The sequence below is a fragment of the Emys orbicularis genome, chromosome 8, assembly GCF_028017835.1.
Source record: "Emys orbicularis isolate rEmyOrb1 chromosome 8, rEmyOrb1.hap1, whole genome shotgun sequence".
Taxonomy (NCBI): Eukaryota; Metazoa; Chordata; order Testudines; family Emydidae; genus Emys; species Emys orbicularis.
The window spans coordinates 11,896,294-11,923,495 of record NC_088690.1 but is presented as its reverse complement, the minus strand read 5'-3'; the positions used below and the strand labels follow the sequence as shown (position 1 = coordinate 11,923,495).

Here is a 27,202-nt window from a genome sequence, read left to right as displayed (position 1 = left end):
GATTGAGTTGAGACAGAAGTCAGACACCAGACACTTGATTTCCCCACCCCCCACCCCAGTGAGTCAAAAGGATTTTGGAGCTTTTAAAAGTTACTTTCATGATGCTGTCCTAGTTAATTCCCAATTTTAATGGTGTAGAATACTGCTGTTCTGCAAATTCCATTACCTAAAAGTAAAAAGTAGGATCCATGAATTTCTGTCACCTTCTGTTTGTTTATTTCAATATCCAGAACTCTAGGCACTGTCCACACAGTAACTTCTAAAATACATGCAACATTTTTCATTGAGTTAACATCCATAAAAAGTCCCTACCCACCCCCAAAATAAAAGTTCGCTTTCTTCTGTCCTTTTAATAACCACTAAATGCTTCCTCAAATCCAGCACCACAGACAAGATCCTTCACCGTGCAACCCATGCCCCAGTTAACCCAGCCTCTCAGGAAAAGCGGGTAGGAATACATAAGCATGTCTGTCCATCTGTTCCTTAAGCTTTGACAACAGGTGCAGCTATATGATCCTTTCCAAAAACTAATGGGAAAATGGGTAATTGGGGTGTTCTTAAAAATGCTGGTCTTCTCCTGAAATTGATTTTTGTTTTGCTGATGCTACTTTCTATCCCTACAGATTATTAATGTACAAGTGGCAAGAGGTCATTGAATTACAGTGTTTGCAACTGACATGGAGTCACCGGGCAATGCTCTGGAACTACTCCATACGAAGCCAGTCAGGACTCTGGGGGAGCAGGCCTCCTCTTTGTGAACATACTGTCTCCAGGGCAAGAAGCTTACACAGCTTCGACCTTCCTGGGTCTGACCTCGGAGCATTCAGCATCCCTTTCTATCTATCCCCTTGGATATTAGGAAAAACTTTTTGGATATTAGGAAAAACTCTCTCACTAGGAGTGTGGTGAAGCACTGGAATGGGTTACCTAGGGAGGTGGTGGAATCTCCATCCTTAGAGGTTTTTAAGGTCAGGCTTGACAAAGTCCTGTCTGGGATGATTTAGTTGGGGATTGGTCCGGCTTTGAGCAGGGGGTTGGACTAGATGACCTCCTGAGGTCTCTTCCAACCCTGATATTCTCTGATTCTCACAGTGTGCACTTCCCACAGCGAGTCCGCACAGGCAGGGCTCCTGGGGAAGCCAGTGGGCCCTGCATCCCAATTCCACAGTCAGACGTGACTCTCAGCCAGCCAGTATAGTATCTGGCACTGGCATAGATTTAAAGAGGGTTGGTTTTGTGTTTTATACAGGATCAGCACTTGAGTCCCAGTCACTGGAACTCAGGTCCATTTTATGGTATCTAAAAGAAACGGGGGGGAGGGATAGCTCAGTGGTTTGAGCATTGGCCTGCTAAACCCAGGGTTGTGAGTTCAATCCTTGAGGGGGCCACTTAGGGATCTGGGTACTTGGTCCTGCTAGTGAAGGTGGGGGGGCTGGACTCAGTGACCTTTCAGGGTTCCTTCCAGTTCTATGAGATAGGTATATCTCCATATATTTATATTGTTCTTTCTAAAGAATATTGGTGTTGTCTGTCTAACTGTAGAAATCCTACTTTTAGGTTTTTTCCTCTAACACTTGTCCATAAAGTCATTACTTAGACCACGTCTGACTAGGACCTTTCAATCTAAAGAATGAATTAGTTGATTTCCAGTTCAACATGCATCCAGCAAATTTGGTGAATTTCTGTAGGAGCAAAATGCATGTTTTGGTTGCCTCTATCATGAACCTGTCCGTTAATGAAGTGGTTATAACAATCTTCTGTGGCAGTGGTAAAGGAAGTTATAAGCTATTTTGAAGTATAATACAGTTTTGCCCTTCTGTTTTCTCTCTAGCTTTTGGCAAGAGCCCATTACTCACACAGCCCAAATGCTTCTGTATATGCTGATTTAGGACACTCTTAACAAGCTAGTTAAAAATCTCAATCTGCTATTAGTGCCATGTGTTCCTCTGATAGAGCCTGACCTATATTTTGAGAGAATTGCTCTCTTTTTGGCTTGGAGTGAACAGGATGACTTTGCATAGAAATTATCACCAACACAACTCCTCTTTGTCAGCTTCTTTGCTTTGGTCATGAAGAACACCAAACCGTCTACAAAAAGTTAATGTGCATTTCAAAGACAGCTTTGGAGTGACATTTTTAACTAGAGTTTTTTGATTGGCGATAAGGGTTCAACTAAACCCCGAAACTTCTGAGGGTGGGGGATGTTTCAAAATTCAGTTTTGAATTTTGTGGACCCATCTCTAGTATCAATTTGGAAATTAAAAGATAAATGACGTGTCAGTGTAGTTCTTCAATAGAGCAGGTGCTGCTACATACAGCATCACCAAGGAGGACAAGCACCAAATGATCAACACTGGGAAAGGGAAGTGTCACTAATAAAAGTCATCCCAGAGTCATTTTCATGGGCACTGATATCTTCAGTCCTCTTATGAGAACAGCTGTGGCAATAGACTTCATGTGGAGAACTGCAATCTTTTATTAAAGTTAGCTGTGCAGCTGGTCTTATGGTGAGGATACCTGTTACAGTGTGTTATAACTAGCAGTAGTGCACTGACACGTACTTATAATTGATCATGTTACTCACATGTTGGTGGCATTTGAATGAGAGACTGGACGGGGTCTGATCCTCAGCTGGTGTAAATTGGAGTTATCCAGTTCATTTTTGAACCCAGCTATACTTTTGGTGATCACAGCATCCCATGGCAATGACATTGTATTACCCTAAAAAGGAAAACACATCTTAGGCTTTGGAAATGGCTCATAATTACAAGGATTCCATGGCTGGAGTAGACTTTTTTATGGAAACTGCATTTAGTGATGAAGTAAAGGTTTTAGCTAGGGATGGTCAGTGACCCTTTGACAAGGAATGCAAGAAAAAGTACAAAGAAAAACAACAATTGTAGCCATAGGGAGGTTTGTACATATTGGTGTTGGGTTTATTGTACTCTTATCTTCAGTACATTATGATGAGGGACATGTTAAGTGGTAAGAAGTGCAAGGTTCTGAAATAACTTCGTCCTCCTTATCTCCTCCTCGACGCTTCCCTCCCCTCCCCATAAATCCCATAAGAGAAACTAATTAAATCCTAGGCACCTTTAGAAATAAGTTCAAAGACTCAGCAGACTTTGTTATGCTTGTCAGTCATATCTTCTAATCTATGTTTTAAAATACTTTCTTTCTACAACGTCAAGGGAATTACTGATGAGTGGGAGTGCTTAATAATGTAGTAAAGATTTTTTTCCTCTCACCGTGAGGAAGATCTTTTTGAAGTTGATGCAATGTTGGGGGGGGACAACTCTTATTCAATATATTGAACACATAATTCCTCCTTTTGATTTTTCTTCTGGCTTCTGAATATCCCATTGTTGGATGTCCTTTTGCCATGAATGATCCATACATGTCATTCTGTAACACTTCGCTCCAAAGGGGGTTGATTTATCTAAGCCGGGGTAACAGAGGAAAGTGTATTCAGCAACATCTACCTAAATAAAGGAGGCGGGCTATTTATGTTGGAAGGCACCAGGCAAATTGGTTTCTCTTTGTCTTGTGTTTTCTGCATTACTCTGTCACTATTCCTCCAAGTCCTGCAGTAGAAACACCATTCCTTTGTTGCTTCCTGTTCATTTCCATGGCAGCAGATTAAGTCGTTACATACACAGGTTGATTATATAATGGTATTGTGCGAACAACTGCGGAGAAGAAAACTATAGAATTTCCAGGACTGGGTTGGAAGAACAAGAATGTGGATTGTAACTAGGATCAACTTTATGTAATTGCATAAATTCCATAAACTGCATCCCCATGGTTTCAGCCCTGTAGAAGCTTTAAATAATGCATTTTAATTAATGGGTTGCTGGGAGCGCTAATGAAAATCAGATTGGGTCAGGTACTGCAAATCTCCCCAACTTTAGTACTTGGCACTTATATGTGGTTTGATTAAATGTTTGTTGCTCCTTTACCCTAATTGTGTCAGTAATAGGGCTAAGTCCTCTCACCATACTCAGACACGTAGCCCTATTGAAATTAACAGGGCTAACCGGGTGAGTAAAACAAGCCAAATACAATAGACAATAGAATTCTGCAATCCAAATAATCCTGTTATATACAGGCTAGAGAGATCTTAGGCAGTGGGGTTCTCTCAAAGAATCATAAACTCCTGGAAGTCCTTGTTTATTATTTTGCTTGTGGTTCTTTTATTTGTGGTTTTACATTTTCTTTGTATCAACTCCTATTTGCAGTGGACATGAATTCTTCACTTCCTGTCCTATTCTGGTTTGTAGTGCTGTTGAACTGCAGTGTGCTGCAGGTTAGAAGCATTTTATTGCTGGGAGAAGTGATTCCTTTATGTAAATTTGTAAAGTATTTTGGGATGAAACATGCTGTTGATATTATTATTAGCAATTGTAACATATAATAACTACCCTAGTTTTATATCTCTGGAAATAAATGGATTGTATTAGTCAGGGATATTGCAGAGATAAGCTACAGTCTATAGTGATTTCTGCGACTGCTTCCCTTCAGTTGGATATCAGTTTACAGGAATTCTGGAGCAAGTTAAAGTGTATCCAGTAATAATTTTGACGCTGGTTCCACAACCTGCTTCTACAATATTCACAAATTCAGTTAGTCATGAAATACGTGGTACCATGTGCTTCCTTCAGTTTGTCCCATGCATCACAAAAGGCAAAGTCTTTTGTGTTTTCTCTGGCCCTTCAAACCATGAGATCATCTTATGGGCCTTTGTACGGCCCTGTGGATTTTCCCAAGAGTCAGTGAAGTGCGGTAGATACCGCCGTCTTTTTTGCTTAGATGATTATAGAGCTAAAGATAAGCGAACTTGTTGGTACTTGTTCCTAATGTGTTTTTTTTTAAAGTCTAAAACATTATTGAATGTATAGTGATTCCTATGTTGTGCCTAGTCATTCCATAGCTATAGTATGTTAGTCATTAATATTACGGCATATAAAATATTTTAAGAGGTGATCAGTGGAGGTAGCTCTGTTTGGCTAAAGAAACAGCTAAACTTTTAGGCTGATCACATTATTTAATGTAATATAAACACATGAAAGCCCAGCAAACCAGTGATTCTGGGTGGAGTGTTAATAGACATTTGCTTGGCATTATTGCTCTGTGACAGATTTGGATCAGAGGATGAACCTGCTGTTCAGTCTGCAACTGATGCTGGCTTCTGAGAGATTTTTTTAGATGTTTGTGTGTGTGATTCAGCCAGCTTCCCAGTGCCCAGGTTCAACAGAACTGTCTTGTCCTTTGTGGACCAGTTAAGACTGAGCTGGAGACCGAATAAGACTTTTATGTCATCTTTTAGGTGTTGCCTATTCTGTTCTATTAGGATTACTCATTGTGCTATCTCAGTGCCTACCAGTAAAGTATTAGAAGTGCTGTGGCCTGCAATGTGCAGTTGGTCAGACTAGATGATCATGATGGTCCCTTCTGACCTTAAAGTTGATGAGTCTATGAGATGACATAACTAGTACTTACCATGTATAGCTCTTTCCTTCCTTAACAGATTGGTTATTGCTTTTCAATTTCCTTTCTGTTTGGTCACTTTTTGACATCCAAGGAAGTAAAGAATGCAGGATGATGAATGTAGGGTCCCAGGAGGACAGACCATTTTTTAAATACAGGCCTGTCTCATCTTACGCTGGGGTTACGTTCCGCAGTCAGCGCCTAAAGCGAAAATCGTGTATAGTCAAAATTACATTGAGTGTAATGGCGGACGGAATCGCCCACACTACAGAAACAGTATTTAAATTGTTATTTTTCTCTTTTTGGGTTTTTGTTTTTGCCGACCGCGTAAAGCTGAAATCGCACATGTTAAATGCGCCTAAAATGCAACAGACCTGTAATCCCAACAAAACAAATTTTACTCCAAAAAGAGCCCTAATTTGGCTAAAACCAAACAAGAGAAACTGGAAATGCTACTTAAACTTTTTTGGAAAATCCTAAATGATTCCCCAATTTCTTCCATATTTAAACATACCGTATCCTGCTTCTGAGAGGCCTGACAAGTGTTGTTAATGTTGAGTGCTGTATTTTCTTCCATCAGGGCAAGTGAATCTAAGTTGTTAATTTTTTAACTCTTTAATACTTTTTTTAAAAGTTATACTTTGTTGATTGGCGGGGGGAGGAAGGCACAAACAATACGATTCCATTTTAATCAACTGGATCATGTTTTAAAGTCTCGTACAATGCAGTGAAAATTCCAATAAAGAAAAAACATACAGGACAACTCAGTAGTAGTAAGTGTTTTGTTATTTCCCATGCTGCTCAGCTGCAAAGCAGAGTTATCAAAGTATATTACTACACATCTCACTCCTTGTTCAAGAGCCTAGACTAGCGTCACATTTCCCAAATGACTAGTAACAGGGAATTTGCTCACAAAACCAATAATACTTTCTCAATTACTCCAGACTCTTCTGCTGTCCCCTCTGCTCAGCACATACAAACAGCAAAGATCATTTTCCACTGAAAGAATCCAGTCTTTCTATGTATATTGTAAATCATGGATCCTGATTTCAGGGGTCTCAGTGGGGAAATTTTCCTCATCTCATCATGGTATTGTTGTGAATTATGATTTACATTAATTTCCTGCTCGGTTTTCAATTTCATATTTAATTTGTGATTTTTATATTATGGGTCTGATTTTTTTTTAATTATCACAAGCAATTTGGCATCTAATTTGTGTGTTCCTTACCCCATATATGCATGCTAAATTTGCACATACAAATGTCAAGTTCCATATGGAAGTTACCATTTGCCCATGCAGTCCTGGTAACTGTGCATGCAAACTGAACACACTCGAGTTTGAAAAACAGGCTGTATACGCCTCATTTTAAATTATGTTTATATTGGTTATCAAGTCAATCCTTGTGGTAAAACTGTAGTTGAGTTGTAAGTGAAAGGACCTACTCTGAGATTTTTGCTTTGAGCCTAGAAAAATATTTGGGAACTTGAAGATGAATAGTAAATATACTAGTCCAGATCCTCATCTGTTGTAAATTGGCATAGCTCCATTGATGTGTGTGTCTGTTGTGGGAGCTGACCTGCACTGTGAGAAGTATATTGGTTTTAGTTTCCAGGGATTTGAATTATTATTTTTCAGTGGGGACTTCAGAGCTCATGGGTTTACTGACTCCCACCCAAGCTTCAGTTTGAGAAAACTCAAAATGAAGTTCAGCTGAAATTGCCACGTTTTGCTATGGTTTGAACAAACCCTTCCCCATAACCAGTAAGGAGACTGGGAACTCACTTGAAACTGTCTTAAGTTTGATTGAAGCTCTGTCCTGGTTTGTTTGAAAGATTTATGAATCATTACTCAACCAGGGCCAAGTCTGGGGTTTGTAATAAAACCTAAAATGGGGTGAAACTGATGTGACTTTGGAATTTTTTATGGAAGCGTTCACACAGCTCAAGTGACAATTAGCTGGTTAGGCAGAAGTTGATAATCTAGAGATTAATGCAATGCTTTTAGAAAAAACACCTTGAATAGCACTGGGAAAAGGAAGGTTACAATGAGCCTATAAGCTTAAGACGGTTTGAAAGTCTTAAGAAGGTTAGAAGCCAGATCAGAACACGTCAGATGGGTGGTCTTAGGGACTTTACTAGGGGTTAAAAGGTTTCACTACTAGATGACCACTTGTTATTAAAATGGGTTTGATGGCATAGAAGTTCAGGTTTAGCAGAATAAGAAGGGTGGATTTGGTTATAGGTCAAGTTATTGCCTTTAATTTTATGTCCTGTGTGATTAAACTCATGCCCTGAAAAGTTGTCCTAACATTGAATCAATGCAACACAAGGATGCTGCTGTGACACAGCATCCCCGCATTGGATCAGTTCTGTAACATTATGATGCAACGGCATGATCCGATTAAGTTACACGGGCATGTAGCTATTTTGGGACTGTACCACCAGCGAGGCTTACAGGGACTTGGCACCACCCTTCTGAAATAAGAATGATCCCATAACAATCATAACAGATGGCAACCCTATGACTTCTTCCCTTTATTCTTTCTCTGTATATGTATCATTCAACAAAAGGAACTGCATTTCCATAGGTCCTTTCTCTAGTCCCCCCTCAGTCCAAGCCCAGAAAACAGTAGGACAAATTTTGCCTTCAGTTGCAGCCGTGCAGTCACTGATTTTGCTGATACCCATCAGAGAAGGTGCACCCATGTTTATAGATGGGAGCTGACATTGTTCTATGGACTTATTTGAACTCTGTAATTTCCTAAAGCAATATATTCCTAATGTTTTTTGAAAAAGTCTAAACATTATTGAATGTATTGTGATTCCTCTGTTGTGCCTAGTCATTCCATAGCTGTAGTATATTTGTTCTGGGGAAGCCTGACTTCCTGCATCAAGGGGTTAATTGTTTTCCCCATATATACAGTATGATGGTCATTAAGAACCGCTAGGTCAGTAGAAGTTTACTCACAAGGGATTTAGGGCAGCAGCAGCTGTAGCTAGAGTGAGTCTGATGATTGTGATTGTTCCAAAATAGAGGCTCCTTTGAAGCGTTTAAGTTTTTTCATGTTATGTTCTTGTTTCTGTCAGGGAGCATTACATAGTTCTATCTGTGACTGTGCTGTCAAGTGGGAGCACTGAATGCCTTGGTGAGCTATGTAAGTCTGACTTTAAACTGATGGTAAAACTTATGTGAATAAAACCTAGCATAAAGACATCCACGTCCAATTTGGCAAACAGGCCACTAGAGCCAAAATTATTCATTGACTTTAGTGGCATTTACCAAGGATGAATGTGGTCCCTGGTATACAGTCCTCAGAAATAGCAGAACAGACTGATGTCAAGTGCTTGAGGGGAATTTTCAAAAGCTTTTTACTGTGACATAATTTGTATATAGTTCTCCCCAAAGATCATGTGTCTTGTAACAGCATTTTACTGTGTTAAAAAAACAAACCAGAGAAACAGCGCTGCAGTTGTGTCAGCAAAGATCCCAGGCATTTGTTTCACTAAAGTCACCATTGTAAATCTGAGAGGATTTGCAATGATGACTTCAGTGAAACAAATGCCTGGGAACAAAATGATTGGTGAGAATGAATCAAGTAATTCAAAGAGGTGACACACTGCAACAGCATGAAGTTACAGAAACATGTTTCACTTCTAATGGCAAAACCGACAGCTGTTTTTTCTGTAGAGAGGACATTTGGTCTTGTGGTCAGGTCACTGAGCTGGGATTTGGGAGATATGAGGTGCAATACTTGGCTGTGTCACAGATTTCCCAAGTGACTTTAAGCAAGTAACTTACTGTCTCTGCATATAAATCCCTGTCTGTAAAATGGGGCAAATAATGTTTCCTTTCTCCCACCTGTTGTCTCTCTTGTCCCTTTGGACTGTAGGCTGTTTGGGGCTGGACCAGTCTCTCAATGTGTGTTTTTTACGGTGCCTAGCACTGTGGGCCACAATCTTAGTTGGAGCATCTAGGTGTTGTAGTCATAACAATTTTTACTAACTCTAAGAGCCCATCAGTGTATTTGTCAGATGCTAGCCTTCTCTCCCAATAAGCTAGATGGGAGAAACTGCACCTTTCAAAGTGAGAGTCAATTAAGACATTCAGAAAGTTGAGTGACAGGCACTTTCAACTTGCCAGCTCATCACAGCAAAATGAGGATGATCAATAGCATCCAGTGAAGACAAAGTCTGGGATTTGTCAGTCCCTTCCCATCCAAAGCTGGGAATATTTTCAGGTTATTGTTTTTAGGAGGGAGTATGATCAAAAATATTCAAACCACGCATTAACCACTGATTCTGTGTGCTGTGCAATTTTATGCAACCCCACAAATGGTGGCATAATTACCTCCCTTGAAAAATTGCCACAAAATCCCTTTTTGTGAGCCTTAAATTGTCAGTGGGGGCTGGTTGGGAGGGGATCTGAGAGTATCCATGAAGCCCCAAGAAAACGCAGACAGCAGGGGAAGGCTTCTTGAAGAGATACTGGCCTGGTGGAAGTTTTCTAGAGCAGAGCCTCTTATGGAGCATAGACGCTCAGCAGGACAGGCACTGTTTACATCTGTAAAAATCCTTAGATATGCAAGACAGGATCCCTCTGTTATGCTCCAGAGAGTAGAGGCAGGGCAGTCTGGACTAAATGTAAACGTATACATCTGGGAACAAAAAATGCAGGCCATACTTACAAGATGAGGGGATTCTATCCTGGGAAGCAGTGACTCTGAAAAAGATTTGGGGCTCATGGTGGCTAATCAACTGAACATGAGCTCTTGGTATGATGCTGAGGCCAAAAGAGCTAATACGATCCTGGTATGCATACACAGGTGAATCTCGGGTAGGAGTAGAGAGGTTATTTTACCTCTGTATTTAGCACTGATGTGACTGCTGCTGGACTACTGTGTCCAGTTCTGGTGCCCACAATTTAAGAAGAACATTGATAAATTGGAAGGGGTTCAGAGAAGAATCCATGAGGATGATTAAAGGATTATAAAACATACCTTATAATGATAGACTCAAGGAGTGCAATCTATTTAGCGTAACAAAAAGAAGGTTAAGGGATGACTTGATTAGTTTATAAGTACTTACATGGGGAACAAATATTTAATTATGGGCTCTTTAGTCTAGCAGAGAAAGGTATAACATGATCCAATAGCTGGAAGCTGAAGCTAGACAAATTCAGACTGGAAATAAGGAATAAATTTTAAATAGTGAGAGTAATTAGCCATTGGAACAATTTACAGAGGGTCATGGTGGATTCGCCATCACGGACAATTTTTAAATGAAGAGTGGATGCTTTTCTAAAAGATCTGCTTTACGAATTATTTTGAGGAAATTCTAGATCCTTTGTTATACAGGAGGTCAGACTAGATGATCACAGTGGTTCCTTGTGGCCTTAGTATCTATGAATTTATAAAATAATTTTAAATAAGGGCTTTAAATGATTTTCATTTAAAATGCACAATATTGGATACTTTTAATACTAAGATAAATCTCCTGTGACATCTCTTTTCTCCTTTAAATTTATTTGATCAGCAAGGCTAATTTAAACTCAGCAGCTACACTTTTATTTTTGATTGATGTAATAAGGGCTTCAAGGAGTCCTGAAACCTTCCGTCATACTTTTGCTAATCTGGCATTGTTTTATGTGACTAGTTCAGGGAGTCCATGGGAGAGGTTGCTTTTAAAATGTCTCTCATGTGAGATATCAAAGGACGTGATTTCTGTTGGATTTCCAACTATGTGCGATTATTTGATTAATCTCACTTTTATAAGTGCACCTGCCTGCTGAGGTAGCGTAACAAAACTCTGCCAAATTCAGAGCACTGGTTAAATATTCCCTTTCATCACTTCAAGGTGTCTTTGGCTGTCTGAAAATTGAAAGAGCTCCACAGTGGATGTCCACTGGGATTTCCTGACATTTCAACTTTATGCTTTTTTCTGGTGCCATTTTGTAGCTAGAAACACAATGAGTCTGTGTCCATGGGATTTCCTGTGGAAAAAATTTTCCCAGTAAGAGTGGCCTGCAGAGGTTTGAAGTGCTGCTCACAGCCAACCCCAATGTCAGTGCAAGTGCAGACATGCGTCCTGCAGGGACTAGAACTCCCAGCAAGCAGGGTGTTTATGTGAAACCAACGGCAGTTATGCTTGAGTCAAGATGCAACATGGTGTGTTGGGACTTATAGTATCTACCTACCACACCTGATCTACCTGCCACATGTCTGTAATAAAGATAAGGTTTGCTGCAATATACTCCATGTTGTGGCTTCTCCTTTACAAAATCAATACTACAGTATTCTACAATAGTACTTCATAATACTCCAGTAATAGTATTGTAATGTGTCAGCTGGGATTTTCAAAAGACTTTAAGGGAGTTAAACACACTTTGAATTTCAGTAGGAGTTGAGCATGTTTTTTTTTTTAATTTAATTTGGAGGGGTAATTATTTAGGAGGTTGTCTGTAATACTGTGATGACTGTTCCATATGTAATCAGAAGTCAGGAACTGTTATAAACTCAAACCCGCTGTTAACTCTCAAGTAGTGCATATTCCAGAGATGATAGAAAGTCTCCCAAAAGTTGTATGAGGATCCCAACACTTATTCATCAGGGATATTTAGCTCATTGTGAGTACTGGCTTAGTTGAGTTTCTTAAGTGTTGCAAAGTAAACTGGGATAAAATGATGTAGTCAGGTTATGGGGATGGCTAGCCACTGGTCTGTTGCAGTTAACACTTCCATCCATCTAGTCATAGTCTCAAGGGTGAAATACAATTATTTTATCTGGTAAGCTGTTGAGTTCTTCTGTGTTGCCACTCCTTTGCTCTCTATTTTTCAGATGGAGTCTTGTCCGTTTTTCTGATACGCCAATGATCCAAGTTTTCATTGTGTTTTCCAGCACGAAATGAAACCCTGTTTTATGATTTTCATTACTTTTGGATGGGGGCAGGTGGGCTAGCAGCTTTTTCCCATACCAAGTCATTCTGGGTTATAACCTTTTACTGCTATAGAAAGATCAAATCAAAACTTTTTAATAGCATCACCTTTTTATTTTATTTTATTTTATTTTATTTTATTTTAGTAGCTCAGCTAAAACCAATACCCATGAAGAGCCAAATTCTGCTCTTATTTACAACTGGTTACACCTTTGGACTTTAAGGACCTGATTCTGTATCATTGAAATAGAAATTCGAACATTGAAATTGTACCATTGAAATCAGTGGGAGCTTTCCTATTAATTCATTTGGAGTAGGAGCAGAGTCTGCATGAGAGCAGTATTTGACACATTATAAAGGAAAAACAAGAATATTCTTGAATGTTACTGTATCTGAATTTCTGAAATATACAAATCCAGGAGTCCAGACAAAAGAAGTTAATTCAAGGGTTACCTGTTTATTGACTCTGCTATTGTCACATCAAATTATATGCACTTCACAAGTCCAAGAAAAGATTTTTCTAACTATTGCCCCCGCAAAAACAATTTGGGATCTGAAAAATTAAACCGTGCTCTTTCTACCTTTATACATCATCACCAGTAATAAACATCATCAAACTGAAATTTTACTGACAATATTGTTGATTATGTTCATGGCAGAAAAGAAACCAGCTGTTGCTCTCTTTTGGTTGCATTGGTACAGTAGTGTTGACAATAACAAACTATGAAAATACTGTGATGTAATACATAGTTTTGTAGCCTGCAAATATGCAAAATAGCAATAAGCAAGTGGTATTATACATCAGGAAATAAAACACAAGGGGCTTGGTTGTGTTGCAAAGCAGTTGCTCGGGGATGTTTTTGTCCCACAAAGCCTTTACCCGTAGCTTCACATTAGCTGCTCCTAGCTACATTCAGTTGAGTTTCTCTTGCTTTGCTTAATTTCTTTGAGTGAATGGACCCTGAAATTTTGCACTTTTCAGTTGTCACAATGCTAAGACTTGTTTTAGAATTAGGAAGATTGGGGCCAGAATTTCACCCTTTCAAATTAGTTAAATGACTCTCAATGACTTCAACTGGACAATGATTTGACTCGCATCATCTTTTTGTGAGTTTAGTATGGAAATCACCAATTAGATCATAGTTCATCTCCCTGCCAGTCTAATTCTAAATATCCCAAATGATGGCTTTGCCACCAGTTCCTTTAAGAGACTATTTCACAGCCTAACACATTGTCAAGCAAGTTTTTTCCTAATAATCAGCCTAAGCTTTCGCTGTTTTAATGTCAGCCTGTTACTCCTAATTATAGTCCCTATTACCACTCTAAATAATTCCTCTTTGTCCTTGAAGTTGACATCCTTTAAATATTTCTAAACTATCAAGTCTCCTTATACCTATTTCTTATCCAGGCTATATTTAGGCATTGTTTCTTAATCTCATCCAAGTAGAGAAGGGTCATTACCAAAAATGGGGTAAATTAAGGGACATGTGCGGATATGTTGGAAAGTAATACGAGGGGACTTGGTTCTCCAAATCAGTGATGTGCATTATTGCAAACACACAGAGCTAGTTTAGAATGAGGACCGTGCAGTCCTGCCTCCTGCTCTGGGACAAATCCTGTAGTCTTTACTCTGCAATCTAGGATAAGGGACATACGTTTTTTGCTTTAAAACTTTGTTCTCCATCAGACAGTCTTCAAGGGAAACAAAAAGAAACAAAAACTACTCCTTTAAACTGAGTCTTGCATTGGAAAGGTGAACTAGTGATTATTCCCCTTGCATTCTGAGTCACTGTGACAGCTTCACTGGTATTATTTTCTTCACTGTAGTTCATGCCATAACTATATATCCAGAAGCAGAGAAAGGTAAAGCACATACTAAAGGCAAATCAAGCAAGAGTCAAAAGAATTCTAGTCTCTCTTGTATCATTTACTGTATATGTCTAGGGGAGAGAGCATACGTCATAGCATTGGATTCAATAGCCTTCTCCTTTCCAGTTCCATCTGTAAAATTGCATCATGCAAGATGGGGAAGGAGGGGTATTGTGACATGGCTTTTCAGCTACTGTTATTTCTTCTTCAAGTAGCATCCCTATGTGTGCTCCACTTCAGGTGCATATGCACCTGAAGTGGAGCCCTTGATTGGAGATTGTCAGTTGGCAGTGTTTGTTCGGCCTGTGCATATATCCTGTGGCTCCTCGTGCCATATACCATGGCTCTATAGGGTGCGTGGGTGCCCTATAGAGTTCTTTCTCAACTGCCTTGGCCTGAGATGATGCCCTAGCGTGTCTGCCTTGAGCGTGCCTTCGCTTTTCCAATATTTCTCTAGCAATTAAGATAGTTTTTATAGTTAGTTGTTACTATAGTTAGCTAGATAAGTAGTGAGCGGATTGTTTTACTACTCTCTTTCCCTCCGAGGAGATTTATGTTTTTCCTGACAGATCATGTCTGGCTTGCCAGGTTTCAAATGTTAACTTTCTTGCCGACAGGCTATATGTGTGAGCGACGGCCACTCTAATTGTGGGGAAGCCTCATGCCTCCCAGATGTACAATGAAGAGCATGAAGGGGAGAGATAAGAACATAAGAAAAAAGAACAGAAAAACGGCCATATTGGGTCAGACCAAAGGTCCATCTAGCCCAGTATCCTGTCTTCTGACAATGGCCAATGCCAGATGCTTCAGAGGAAATGAACAGAACAGACAATCATCATGTGTCTGTCGCCCAATCCCAGCTTCTGGCAAACAGAGGCTAGGGATACCATCCCTGCCCATCTTAGCTAATAGCCATTGATCAACCTGTCCTCCATGAATTTATCAAGTTCTTTTTTGAACCCTGTTAGAGTCTTGGTCTTCACAGCATCCTCTGGCAAAGAGTTCCACATGTTGACTGTGCGTTGTGTGAAGAAATACTTCCTTTTGTTTGTTTTAAACCTGCTGCCTATTAATTTCATTTGGTGACCCCTCATTCTTGTGCTATGAGAAGGAGTAAATAAGACTTCCTTATTAACGTTCTCCCCACCAGTCATGAATTTATAGACCTCTATCATATACCCCCTTAGTTGTCTCTTTTCCAAGCTGAAAAGTCCTAGTCTTATTAATCTTTCCTCATATGGAAGCTGTTCCATATCCCTAATTATTTTTGTTGCCCTTTTCTGACCCTTTAGCAATTCCAATATATCTTTTTGGGATGGAGCGACCACATCTGCACGCAGTATTCAAGATATGGGCATATCATGGATATATATATATAGAGGCAATATGATATTTTCTGTCTTTTTTCTATCCCTTTCTTAATTATCCCCAATGTTCTGTTCGCTTTTTTGATTGCCGCTGCACATTGAGGAGATGTTTTCAGAGAACTATCCACAATGACTCCAAGATCTCTTTCTTGAGTGGTAATAGCTAATTTAGACCCCATCATTTTATATGTATAGTTGCGATTATGTTTTCCAATGTGCATTACATTGCATTTATCAACATTGAATTTCATCTTCCATTTCGTAGCCCCGTCACCCAGTTTTGTGAGATCCCTTTGTAACTCTTCGCAGTCTGCTTCGAACTTAAAGCCTAAGTACCATCTACAAGTAAGGAGGGTAAGCATAGCCATTTGAGACTGGCACCACTGAGTTCAGCCGAGCCGTTGGTACCCAAGTTTGTGGCACTCTTGGCACCGAGCAAGGAAAGGTGCCAGATGCCATCAGTGTCTACTTCAGTACGCCCACCATTGGTGCTACCATTAGCTTCGGCTACTGCATCAGTACCAATCCCCTACTCAGTACCACAGGAGTTCAGGTATACTAAGGACCTCTCAATAACAGATGAACTGGAGGCTTTGCTGCTCATGGGTACCAAATGTCTCTCAGTACCTATATCCCAATTTCCAGACTACTATCCTCTGGTATTGCAGGACTCTTCACCATTTTCTGTGGGTGGTCCTTCATTGGATGAGATGGAGAAGGATGTAGGAGACTTCCAGTTGGTCTCCTCTATTTCTCTTCAGGGTTCTCCCACATATCCCATCAGGAACTCATTCTCTGAAAGTAATAGGGAAGATCGGGCTCATTATCATGGGTGGTGGAACCAACCCTGCACGCTACCCCTATTTCCATATGCCCTGCCCCCCACCATGGCCATACTGGGAACTCTGGGCTGCCTATCGAATCCTCATCTCCGGATGAGGTGGGTATGTTCTGCCACCATCCATGACCAATGATTTTTGGCGATTTCAATACCTCACAAAGAGGGTTGCTGATGCCTTTCAGATTCCTCCTGAAAAGGTTATGGATTCACAGCACAAATTGTTGGATACCTTGCAGTCAGCAACACCCTTCAAGGTGGCATTACCCTTCAAAGAGGTGCTGCTAGATCCAGTTAAGATGGTGTTGCAGACACCTGCCATTATTTTGCCTATGCGTAAATGGGTGAATAAGAAGTATTATTTTCCCCCTAAGGATTCTGACATTTTGTTCTCCCATCCTCCACCCAACTCTTTGGTTGTGGATGTGGTAAATGTGCGGGGTAGGCAGCACTTCTCTAAATCTACCCCATATGACAAATACTAGGAAAGTCTGGATCTCTTTGGGCAAAAGGCCTATTCGTCAGCCTATTCGTCAGTTCAGGATCGCAAATTATCAGGCAGTCATGGTAAAAATATAATTTTACAAATTATGACAGATTCACTGCTTTTATTAAACATCTGCCACAAAAACATAGGGAGGAATTCCAGTCCATCATCTCAGAGGGCCACTTGGTGGCCATAACTGCTCTGCAAGCATCCTTAGATGCTGTGGACACTGCTGCCAGGTCCACCTCCACAGCAGTGGTTATGTGCAGGGCATCATGGCTCCATCTCTTGGGGTGTCTGATAGAAGAACAGAGGACCTCCCCTTTGATGACTGTAAACTGTTCTCGAAAACAGTGGATGAGTCCTTGCACACTCTAAAGGACTGTAGGGCTACTTTACGATCCCTGGGCAAATAAGAAAAGGTTTAGTAGGTTACAGACCACCCAGAGATCATGTACTGATCAGTTTTCCTGGTTCCAAACATCCATCCAACACCCCAGAAAGAGACATAAATTTCAGAGGAAGAGGTCCTCCCAACTGCTCTCCATGACCACCCACCCATCTTCAAAGCAACAGTTTTGATGGTTGGTTGAGGGTCACTTGATTACCTGTTCTGTTCATTCCCTGTCGAGCATCTGGCATTGGCCACTGTCGGAAGACAGGATACTGGGCTAGATGGACCTTTGTTCTGACCCAGTATGGCTGTTCTAATGTTCTTATTTACAACTGTGCCTATTAGCCCACCTCTCCCTCTTTGGAGACTGCCTTGCTTATTTCCAACATACTTGGAGGCAGATCACTACAGCTAAGTGGGTCATAGATGTCAGAACATCGGGCTATATCATCCATTTTACATCACTCCCTCCTTTCCTCATCCCTCTTCAGGAACCCCTCTCACCAGCTTTTATTGAGACAAGAAGTGGTCTCTCTCCTTTGATTAGGAGCAATAGAGCAAGTTCCTCCTCTTCACAAGGTCAAGGGATTTTACTCAGATTTCCTTGAGACAAAGCAGGATGGAAGGTGGAGACCGATCTAAGACTTTTAAACAAGCCGTAAAGTCTGAAAAGTTCAGGATGGTGACTCTGGCAGCTATAATTCGTTCACTAGAGAAAGGGAATGGTTTTCAGCTCTCAACCTACAAGATGCCTCTTTCAATATAATGATACACCATCACAGAGGAAATACCTATGCTTCACCAAAGGCCAGAATCATTTCCAATATTGAGTGCTTCCCTTTGGCCTTTTCGTGGCCCCAAGGGCAGTCCCAAAAGTCCTGACAGTAGTGGCTGCTTACCTCCAACAAGAACTGATCCTAGTCTTCCCAGATCTCAACATCTGGCTACCCAAGGGCTGATCCTACAAAGCAGTGCTATTTTCCACCCAGATGGTCCTTGCTCTGGTTTAGGATCTGAATGTAAAAATGTCAACATTAACCCCTTTACAGAAGATACAGTTTATAGGGGCATATTTGGACTCATTGACAGCCAGAGTGTACCATCCCTTAGACAGAATCGTAACCTTGTCAAGTCTGGCATGAGCAATTCAGGGGAGCTCTTGAAACACAGTAAGGAATTGTCTTCAGTTCCTGGGACACTTGGCAGCTTGCACCTTTGTGACCTATCACTCAAGGCTACAATTCTGTCCCTTCAGAGTTGGCTCAGAATGACCTAGTCTCCAGTCACAGACCTTGGACAGACAGGTGACGGTTCCTCTACAAGTGAGGAACTCCCTAGACTGGTGGAAGGATCAACTCAACATCTGTGCAGGTGTTCCTTTCTGTCGCCCAGTGACTTTAACAACAGACACATCACAGTTGGGATGGGAGCCCACCTCAATACCCTCATGACGCAGGACAGATGGAGAACTCAAGAAACCAGTCTCCATATCAATCTGTTGGACTTCAGGGCTGTCAGGAACACTTACCTTCATTTCCTGTCCATCATAAGGCCAAATCTATCAGGGTCATGACAGACAAAGTATCCTGCATGTTCTATATCAACAAGCAAGGAGGAGCAAGATGCTTGTGCTGAAGCCATGAAACTATGGAATTGGTTCATAGCTCATCAGATCCAAATTTCAGTGGTATACCTCCCAGAATGCCACACCGATGTCCTCAGCAGACACTTCTCACAGGATTATGAATGGGAGCTAGAACCTACATTCTCCACAGTTTATTCCAAAGATGGGGTCTGCCAGAGGTGGATCTCTTTGCCATCTCCAGGAACAGGAAGTGTCCTCTTTTCTGCTCAAGAGGAGGTCTGGTCCACCACTCTTCTATCTTGGAAGAAAGGTCTGTTCTATGCATTTCCTCCGATGCCACTGATACTAAGGGTGATGAACAAGATCAGACAGGACAGAGCCAAGTTATCCTTATAGTGCAGACATGGCCAAGACAGTCTTGATACCCGTACCTGCTTTACCTATATGCCCAACCGTCATTCAAGCTCCCAACCATTCCTCATCTCCTTTCACAGGATGTGGGTCATATGCTTCATCCCAGCCTAGTGGCTCTCTACCTTGGTGTGGCTCCTTGATGTTTCACGGGGTTAGAATCCTCCTGTTGTGTGGAAATATGTTACTGAATAGTACAAAGAGATCAACTCTCACTACTTATCTGCAGAAGTGGAAGCGATTTTTCCGTTGGTGGTGTTGTTACTGCCTCCTTCCTAACTCGGTGCCGCATTCAGTCATCTTGGATGATCTGTTGAATCCAAAGAATAGGGCTTCAGCTCTGCGCGACGCGGCTTATGCTTTCTGCCCTGGCCCCCAGCGAGGCTAACACTGGTCCTGCTTGGCGGACCCCCTGAAACCTGCTCGCGGCCTCCCAGGGGCCCTGGTTGAGAACCACTGCTCTACAGGAATCCTGCTTACATACCCTGGATGTTAGAAGGGCATTGGCCTTTTACCCAGATAGGACCAAGCAATTTAGAAAGTCACCTAAGCTCTTCATTTCCTTCCTGGATAGATCTATGAGGTCATCAATCTCTACTCAGAGACTAGCGAGATTAATAATACATCCAGATATCCCTTGTTATGACGATGCTGCGAACATTCATCCCTCCCTCCCCCCAAAAGAGTGATAGCACATTCAACTAGATTGCAGGAAATGTCTACGGCATTACAGAAGACTGTATTGAAATATGTAGAGCTGCTACATGGGCTTCAATGCATATGTTTTCAAAACATTACGTCCTGATCCATGCAGTCAGACCAATGCAGCATTTGGTTCTGCAGTGCTATTTTCAATTCTGGACTCTATTCCAAATTCCCTCCTCTATCTGGGGATACTGGTCAGAAGTCAGTTGAAGTGGAGCACCCATAAGAACACTACTGAAGAAGATGAGGTTACTCATGTTGTGTTGTAAGTGAAGTTTTTCATGGTGCATGCCCCTGTGAGTACTCCACTACCCACTCTCCTTCCCTTCTGCTTTGGACTGTTCCTTGGGGGATGTTTGGCTGGAGAAGGAGCTGAGGGCATTTCACCCACGCATCCCTATATATCCTGATTATCCAGTACAAGGAGGCATAGGGCGCATACGCTGGTCAAATGGACACTGCTAACTGAAAATCTCTGATCAAGGGCTCGAGAGGTGCTTGCACACCTAGAGTGGAGCACCCATGGGGACACACATCTCGGAGAACCACAGTGGCTGCACAAAGTGCGTAATCTCTTATTTACTTTCATTTTTCAAGAGTTATGGAAACAAATCTGCCTTGTTCTGTTTACAGCAAAGGGACGCAATTCTGTGTAGGTCTCATGGGAATAATTAGTTTTGCCTGGCTATTTCTGAGGGGGGCAGTTAAAACTATAAAAGGAGCCCCTACCCCCAGGGCATTCTCTAAGGGGAAAACGTGATTTAAAAAATACAACATTGTCAATTTGTGGTCGTGGATCACATTTAAATTTTTAGTATTTAAAGTACAGGATGCATTGCTCTTTTCTTGCTGATTTATCTAGGACTGGACTATTAGACCACTGGGTGGCTATCTAACGGGAATGCCTTTCCCTTTGGTTATGCCAGAGGGCTGTTGTGTGCACCTTCATTTTGCAGAAAGGAAGTTTACACACAAGGAATACATTAATACCTTCCAGATGCCACACTGTGATTGTCAATAATGTATTTCTTCTCCCTTTTATGAATCCCAATAATATATTAATTGAACTGCTTAAGAACAGTGTCAAGGGAACAAAGCAATCAGTGGGACCATCTGCTGTGAGCAGGTTTGGGTTGTTGAAGGGACTGCATATCTCTTTGTCATCTCTGTTGATGAACACTTAAACTTTCAGTTCCATGTACCCGTCTGGTCAGAATGTTGTTCTCAGTTGGGGAATTGCTGTTCCATTGCAAGGTGCACAAATAATCGTGTCACTGTATCAGGGCCGCCCAGAGGATTCAGGGGATCTGGGGCAAAGCGGGGGAGCTGCGGCGCTTGTACTAACCCGGCGGCGGTCCGGGTCTTCGGCGGCATTTCGGCGGCGGGGGGCCCTTCAGTCGCTCCACGTCTTCGGCAACACTGAAGGGCCCCCCGCCGCCGAAATGCCGCTGAAGACCCGGACCGCCACCGGGCCAAGGCTTGCGGGGCCCCTGCGGGGTCCGGGGCCTGGGGCAAATTGCTCCATTCCCCCCCCCCTCTGGGCGGCCCTGCACTGTATATACCACCGTGGAATAGGACAGAGGCAAATGCACAGGCGCTTTCTTTCTTAGAAAGTCACATAACATTGTGAGAAGAAACAACACAAACTAAGCAAAAAAATAAACTACCATGTGTGTCCAGTGTTGTACTAAAGTAAAATCTGGTATTTGTATTCTGAGTAAAAGCATGATTGTTTCCTTTACGAAGTGTCCGACTTTCATCTAATAGGAAATACTACTAACTCCACCTAGAGATTTTAATAGAAAGTGGGGGAATGCCTAAAGTTTGCTCAGGTGTGTGCCACATGGGAATCTAGCCAGAGTTACAACAGAGCAGGTTAAATCTGTCCTCTCTTTGATATGGAGATGCAGCCTGCAGAGAGAGCAAATCTCAGCATGTAGTGTTTCAGCTTGATCTGAGAATCCTTTCTCTAGGATGCTGGGGTGGTAGTCTCCATTGGCTACAGATCTGTACTGAGAGCAGTGAAAGGCCACATTGCAGAACTTTGCAGGCCGCATTCGGCCTGTGAGTTATACTCTGTCACCCCAGGCTTAATATATCCAGAACTGATGACTATAGTATATGTAGTGGCCTGTGTTGTCCGAAATGACTTGTGCTTTTGGGTGCTACAAGTTTTGGATACCTAATTTGAAACACCTTCAAGAGGCCTTTCCAGAGAACCTTCTGAAAATCAGACTCCTTTGAGACATCTCAGGTTTGGCTCCCAAAATCACTAGTTATTTTTAAAAAAATCTTGGGCTATATGTCTTATTTCTACATTAATATTCATTATCTGTGATTTTATGAGATGAAGGGAAATGCATATCCTATATCTAAATCCGTATCTGGCTCATGTGTATCAGGGGAATAAATACACACTCCATATAGAAAGCACATCTGGATAGATTACACATATGTTTGATGATCTTCACAGCAGTTCCTTGTGGGATGTCTAAGCAGGGAAGCTGCATGTTTTATGAAACAGAAAGTGAATACTAGATCTAAGCCATATAAACCTAGCCACCACCTCACAGTGCTGTGCCCCCTTTTCTCTGTGTGTGTGATTAAAGGAGTTTTTCACCTCTCGGACACCCGTTCTAAGACCTTATGTGTCAGTAGTGACTGAAAGTGACCAGAAGCCATTGAATTGCTGTTTGGTAGCCCATGTGTAAAGAATTTGGCAGTTTCAGTCCAGTTCCCAGTAGAGCAGCCACAAAAGCCACCACCACCAATGTCATTAACTGGCATCCTTGTTGGTAGTTTCAGCAAAGAGGCCAAGAATTGAATGGGCCGTAGAGCCTGAATTCTAAGCTTGGCCTGAGAAGTGGTTTTTTCAGATCAGGTTTGAGGCCTTTTGGCCTGGCAGTGTGAAAAGTCTTGTACTGCTGGGCACTGGCTGTGGGGTACCAGTTCTATAGATTAACAGAGAAGTTAATTTCCAGGGTCCCTCAGTACAGCACTTTTCTCAAGCCGTAGACTCACATGGACAAACTAAATAGCTGAGAGGTGTCACTTAGATTTACAAATACAACTGGACTTATTTTCAATGGTCTTTTCATAAAGTTGCATGGTATTTGGAGGCATGTATTGTGACTGCATGCTAAGGTGATGGATAGGCTAGAAATGCCATGAGTAAGTTAGACAAATAGAAGGAATTAGTTAGGGCTGGTCTACACTGGGGGGGGGGATCGATCCAAGATACGCAACTTCAGCTACGCGAATTGCGTAGCTGAAGTCGAAGTATCTTGGATCGAATCACCTGGGGTCCAGACGGCGCGGGATCGACGGTCGCGGCTCCCCCGTCGACTGTGCTACCGCCGCTCGCTCTGGTGGAGTTCCGGAGTCGACGGTGAGCGCGTTCGGGGATCGATATATCGCGTCTTAACGAGACACGATATATCGATCCCAGATAAATCGATTGCTACCCGCTGATATGGCGGGAGTGAAGACGTACCCTTAGACTGTAATACACTTAAAAGCAGGGACTTTGTCTTCTTACCTCCCTGTAAATCATCTAGCACATTTTCAGTTTCATATAACAACAAGTGATTATAATAAAGCTAGCTAGTTATGCTGGCATCAATGAAGTATTCCCCACTTTGACTCATTTTAGCTAGCACTAAATGAAAATAGAAATGAGTGAGTCTATTTTAAAGACCTGTACAGTTGGGGACATAGGATTTTCAAAGTCCAGAGACAAAGCATCCTTCTTTGATACCAGCTTGTTTCTTTGCCTTTGAGAAGCCAGTGTAGAATGTGAAATTACTTTTCCTCGTGTGGATGACAAGTATGGTGCTCCCTTTAGTGGGGATCAAGGGAGTGTAGAGTGTGTGTACTGCTGAGCTGAATTATGTTGTTTTTTGTTTCCTCCTTGCAGTGAAGAAAACCTGTGCAGAATCAGACTTCACCTGCAACAATGGCCACTGCATCCCAGCCAGGTGGAAATGTGATGGTGAAGAGGAATGCCCTGACGGGTCTGATGAATCAGAAGCGACATGCAGTGAGTACTGTAGATAATCAATGTGTCTTGTGAAAGTAGAAATGGTTTAGAATGGTAAGGAAGCCAGAGTCACCTGCCCTCCTGAAGTTTGCAGGATGATCCCAATTTTCAGAGTTCAGATATAGAATAAAAATTAGAGATGGAAAAGTTCTGTTAGGTTATTCAGTCCTAAAGTTCCCAACAGTGTTCCCCCCCTAAGCTGTCGGCCTCACAAGAGTCAGTCAGGTACCATGCACTTGATTAGTAGAGCCACGCACATCCGGTGACTTGTGTTCAGGTGCCCCTCCCCCCGCCGCTCTGCTGCCCAGCTGCTCCAGCCCTCTGCCTTGGAGCCTCTGGCCAGCTCCTGATACATATACCAGGAACCACTGCCCTAATCCCTTCCCCAAAGGGTGCAGCATTATTCCCTGTAGTATTTATTTAATGTCTGGTGATATTGCATTGTTGGTCATTTGGAGTCTGAACAAAACCGATTGTAATCAATGGGCTTTGGATCAGGTCCTTTGAGAAATTCAGATTTACTCTGCATTGGATGGTGACATTCTGAAATTCATCAGCATGCTGCAGTGCATTTCTCCTGTGTTGCAATGACACAACTTTGTAACTCTATCGTGTCATAGCATTGTGTCAGTGATTTTTGTCTTGGAGGATGAATGAAGAAAGGTGAGCACTGTAGCAGAAGAAGGATTAGCTGTGGGGAAAAACTGAAGCAGAAAGTCAGTATGGCAAACACTCCTTTCAGGTTAGCATCTTTCATAAATGCACCAGTTTAGTAAGACATACATGGCCTTGGTTCGGTGCATTTTACCTTTTTCCTTTCACTCTTTCTGAGAAGGTTCATCCACTTTCCATTGGTCTGGAGTACTGAAGAGTTATTAAATATTGACTGATGCTGAATAGAAGAGGCACGTCCCAGGGAAACTGGAATTGAAACACTTGCTAGCACATGAGCCTTCACGCGTTGTGTGTTCACGTTGTGCTTGGGAGGACCAGAGTAAACTAATATAAACCACACATTGAATTTCAAGTCATGTACTGCACAAATGTATTCCCATGGGTCAGCAACAGTGACAAGAAAAGTATTTTATCTGACTTCACCAGCGTGCAGCACAAGAAGAGTATACAATTAACCATTTTTTTTTTATTTTTAAGCCTGATAGCCAGTTCTGCATTGCTACCTAATTAAGAAAGATAAATGTGCTTCTCTTTTGCAGGAAATGAGTGGATTATTTTTTTCAAGCGATTTTTCAAGCCATTTTTTTCAAGTACTGAAATAATTACCTCAACAATGGCATTAACATATTTATATACTGTATGTGTTTTGGTCTCTCTGTCCCTCCAGCCTCCTTCTTAGTCAAAATCTCTCTTATTAATGCTGTATCCACTATCTGATTGCCATTGGATGTGGGTTGAATAACTAAGCAGTTCCATTCCCAGCAGTCTCTGTCTGTAAATCTCCTATCAGAGGCAGCAGAATGGGCTATGTTTAGAGCACGCAGTTCAGCATAAGGTCCGCAAGTGTTTCTTTTGACCTCCATCTCCTCTAGCACGTATGCATGTATTTCCTCTAAGAAGATCAGCCTTCAAGCTGTGTAGGAGGCTTGAATTGTGCCGTTACTTGAGTACCAGCCTCGTTAGCCATTTTATGAATGTGACTATGCTGTCCCAAGCGGTGACCTTTTGCTTGAAACCTAACAAAAGGCTGAAGTCTGTGTTATTTTCAGGTCAGGTGGTGCATGGGGGAACTGTGTCCTTGAAACATCTTTCATTGTAATATGAAATGGGAGTGGGAAGGAGCGTGGACTGTGTCACCTCAGACAAACTCAAAAACCCTTTGGTGGGAGAAAATGTTTTTTTAAATGTTGTTGTTCGGGGATGAGCCTGAGCAGGAAATCAGAAGCTCATTGAAAAGAGGGGGGGTGCCAGTATGGCAACAGTTTTCTCTTTGTATTTTAAAGTAAGACAGTTTTCAAACCATATCAAACAGCATGGCAGAGTGGGATGGTGGGAAGCTTCTCTTCTTTGTTTAGATAAGATGATGTCATAATCCCACCAGAGAAAAATGTCCTCTTAGTTGGAGCGCTGAGAATTTTCTCCAGGGAATGCTCTCTGCTCTGCAGAAACAACAGGCCCTGAAGCTTAACCCTGTACATTACAAAGCATCTGTGGCCACCTAGGATTTCATGGTTGTCACTCTGCTGCACAGCTTGGCCACTTGGTACTTCATAGTGACAATAGATCCTCCTGCTTCACAAGCACAGGCCCTGACCACTGGAGCTAAAGGAGAATCTCTGTTAGCTGTTAGCAGAACAGGGTCTATAACACACAGTTGTAGCAGTATTGATTCTTTCGTGTAGTGGGCAGTGCTACACCTACACACTGACCAGTTCACTACCCTAGTACAGTGGCCATGAATAGCTTGCACTGTCATTAAAGCTGATGTCCAATTTCGATTCTCTTCCGCTTTTCAGTCGCTAATAACCTTCTCAAACAAACCTCCTTACTGGTGAAATTTTCCATTCTTCATCTCATCCTAAAGGTGTTTGGTTCTTTATTACAAGTTTTAGCCAGATCAGTTCAGTTTTGTGTAGAGTGCAATGACTCCTGTATCAAAGTTCACAGAGGGCCCTATATCTTAATACAGTATGAAAATCTGTCTCCTCCCATGTTCAGTTAGAGACCTTAAAAAAAAAAAAATCTGAAACTAGCAATGTGAAATTTGGCTTGTTTCACAGGATCATTGAAATTGAAAGTTCATACCTAGTTTGAAGAAAATCAAGCAAGTCGTTTTAAAGTTCTGAGAATTGAAAGTTACCAGTTTTATGTGGACACGTGTAGAATTTTCCTCTCTGGTCTTTTTATACCTCACTTTTAAGAGACTTCAGGTGGAGTTCGGGCTGCTCAGCAATTCACAGGACCAAACCCAGAATTTATAAGCGTGCATTGGTTGTGTGGTAAACTAGTGGGGGAAGCTGTTCCAGCGTTCTGTAGGTCTTTTGACCACCATCACTTGGGGCAGAAGTGTGGTTATAAACCCTGTGGGCTATCAAAGGAAAAACTATTGGCTATATTATTTTTTTTAATGTTCTA

General features: G+C 41.8%; 1 protein-coding gene across 1 annotated transcript in view; it reads left to right on the top strand.

The window, feature by feature from the left end:
• Positions 1–27,202, top strand: part of LRP8 (LDL receptor related protein 8) — a 277,087-nt gene that overhangs the window by 124,246 nt on the left and 125,639 nt on the right. The window contains 1 exon segment of the mRNA XM_065409640.1: positions 23,990–24,112. Within this exon segment, the coding sequence (XP_065265712.1) occupies positions 23,990–24,112 (123 nt within the window).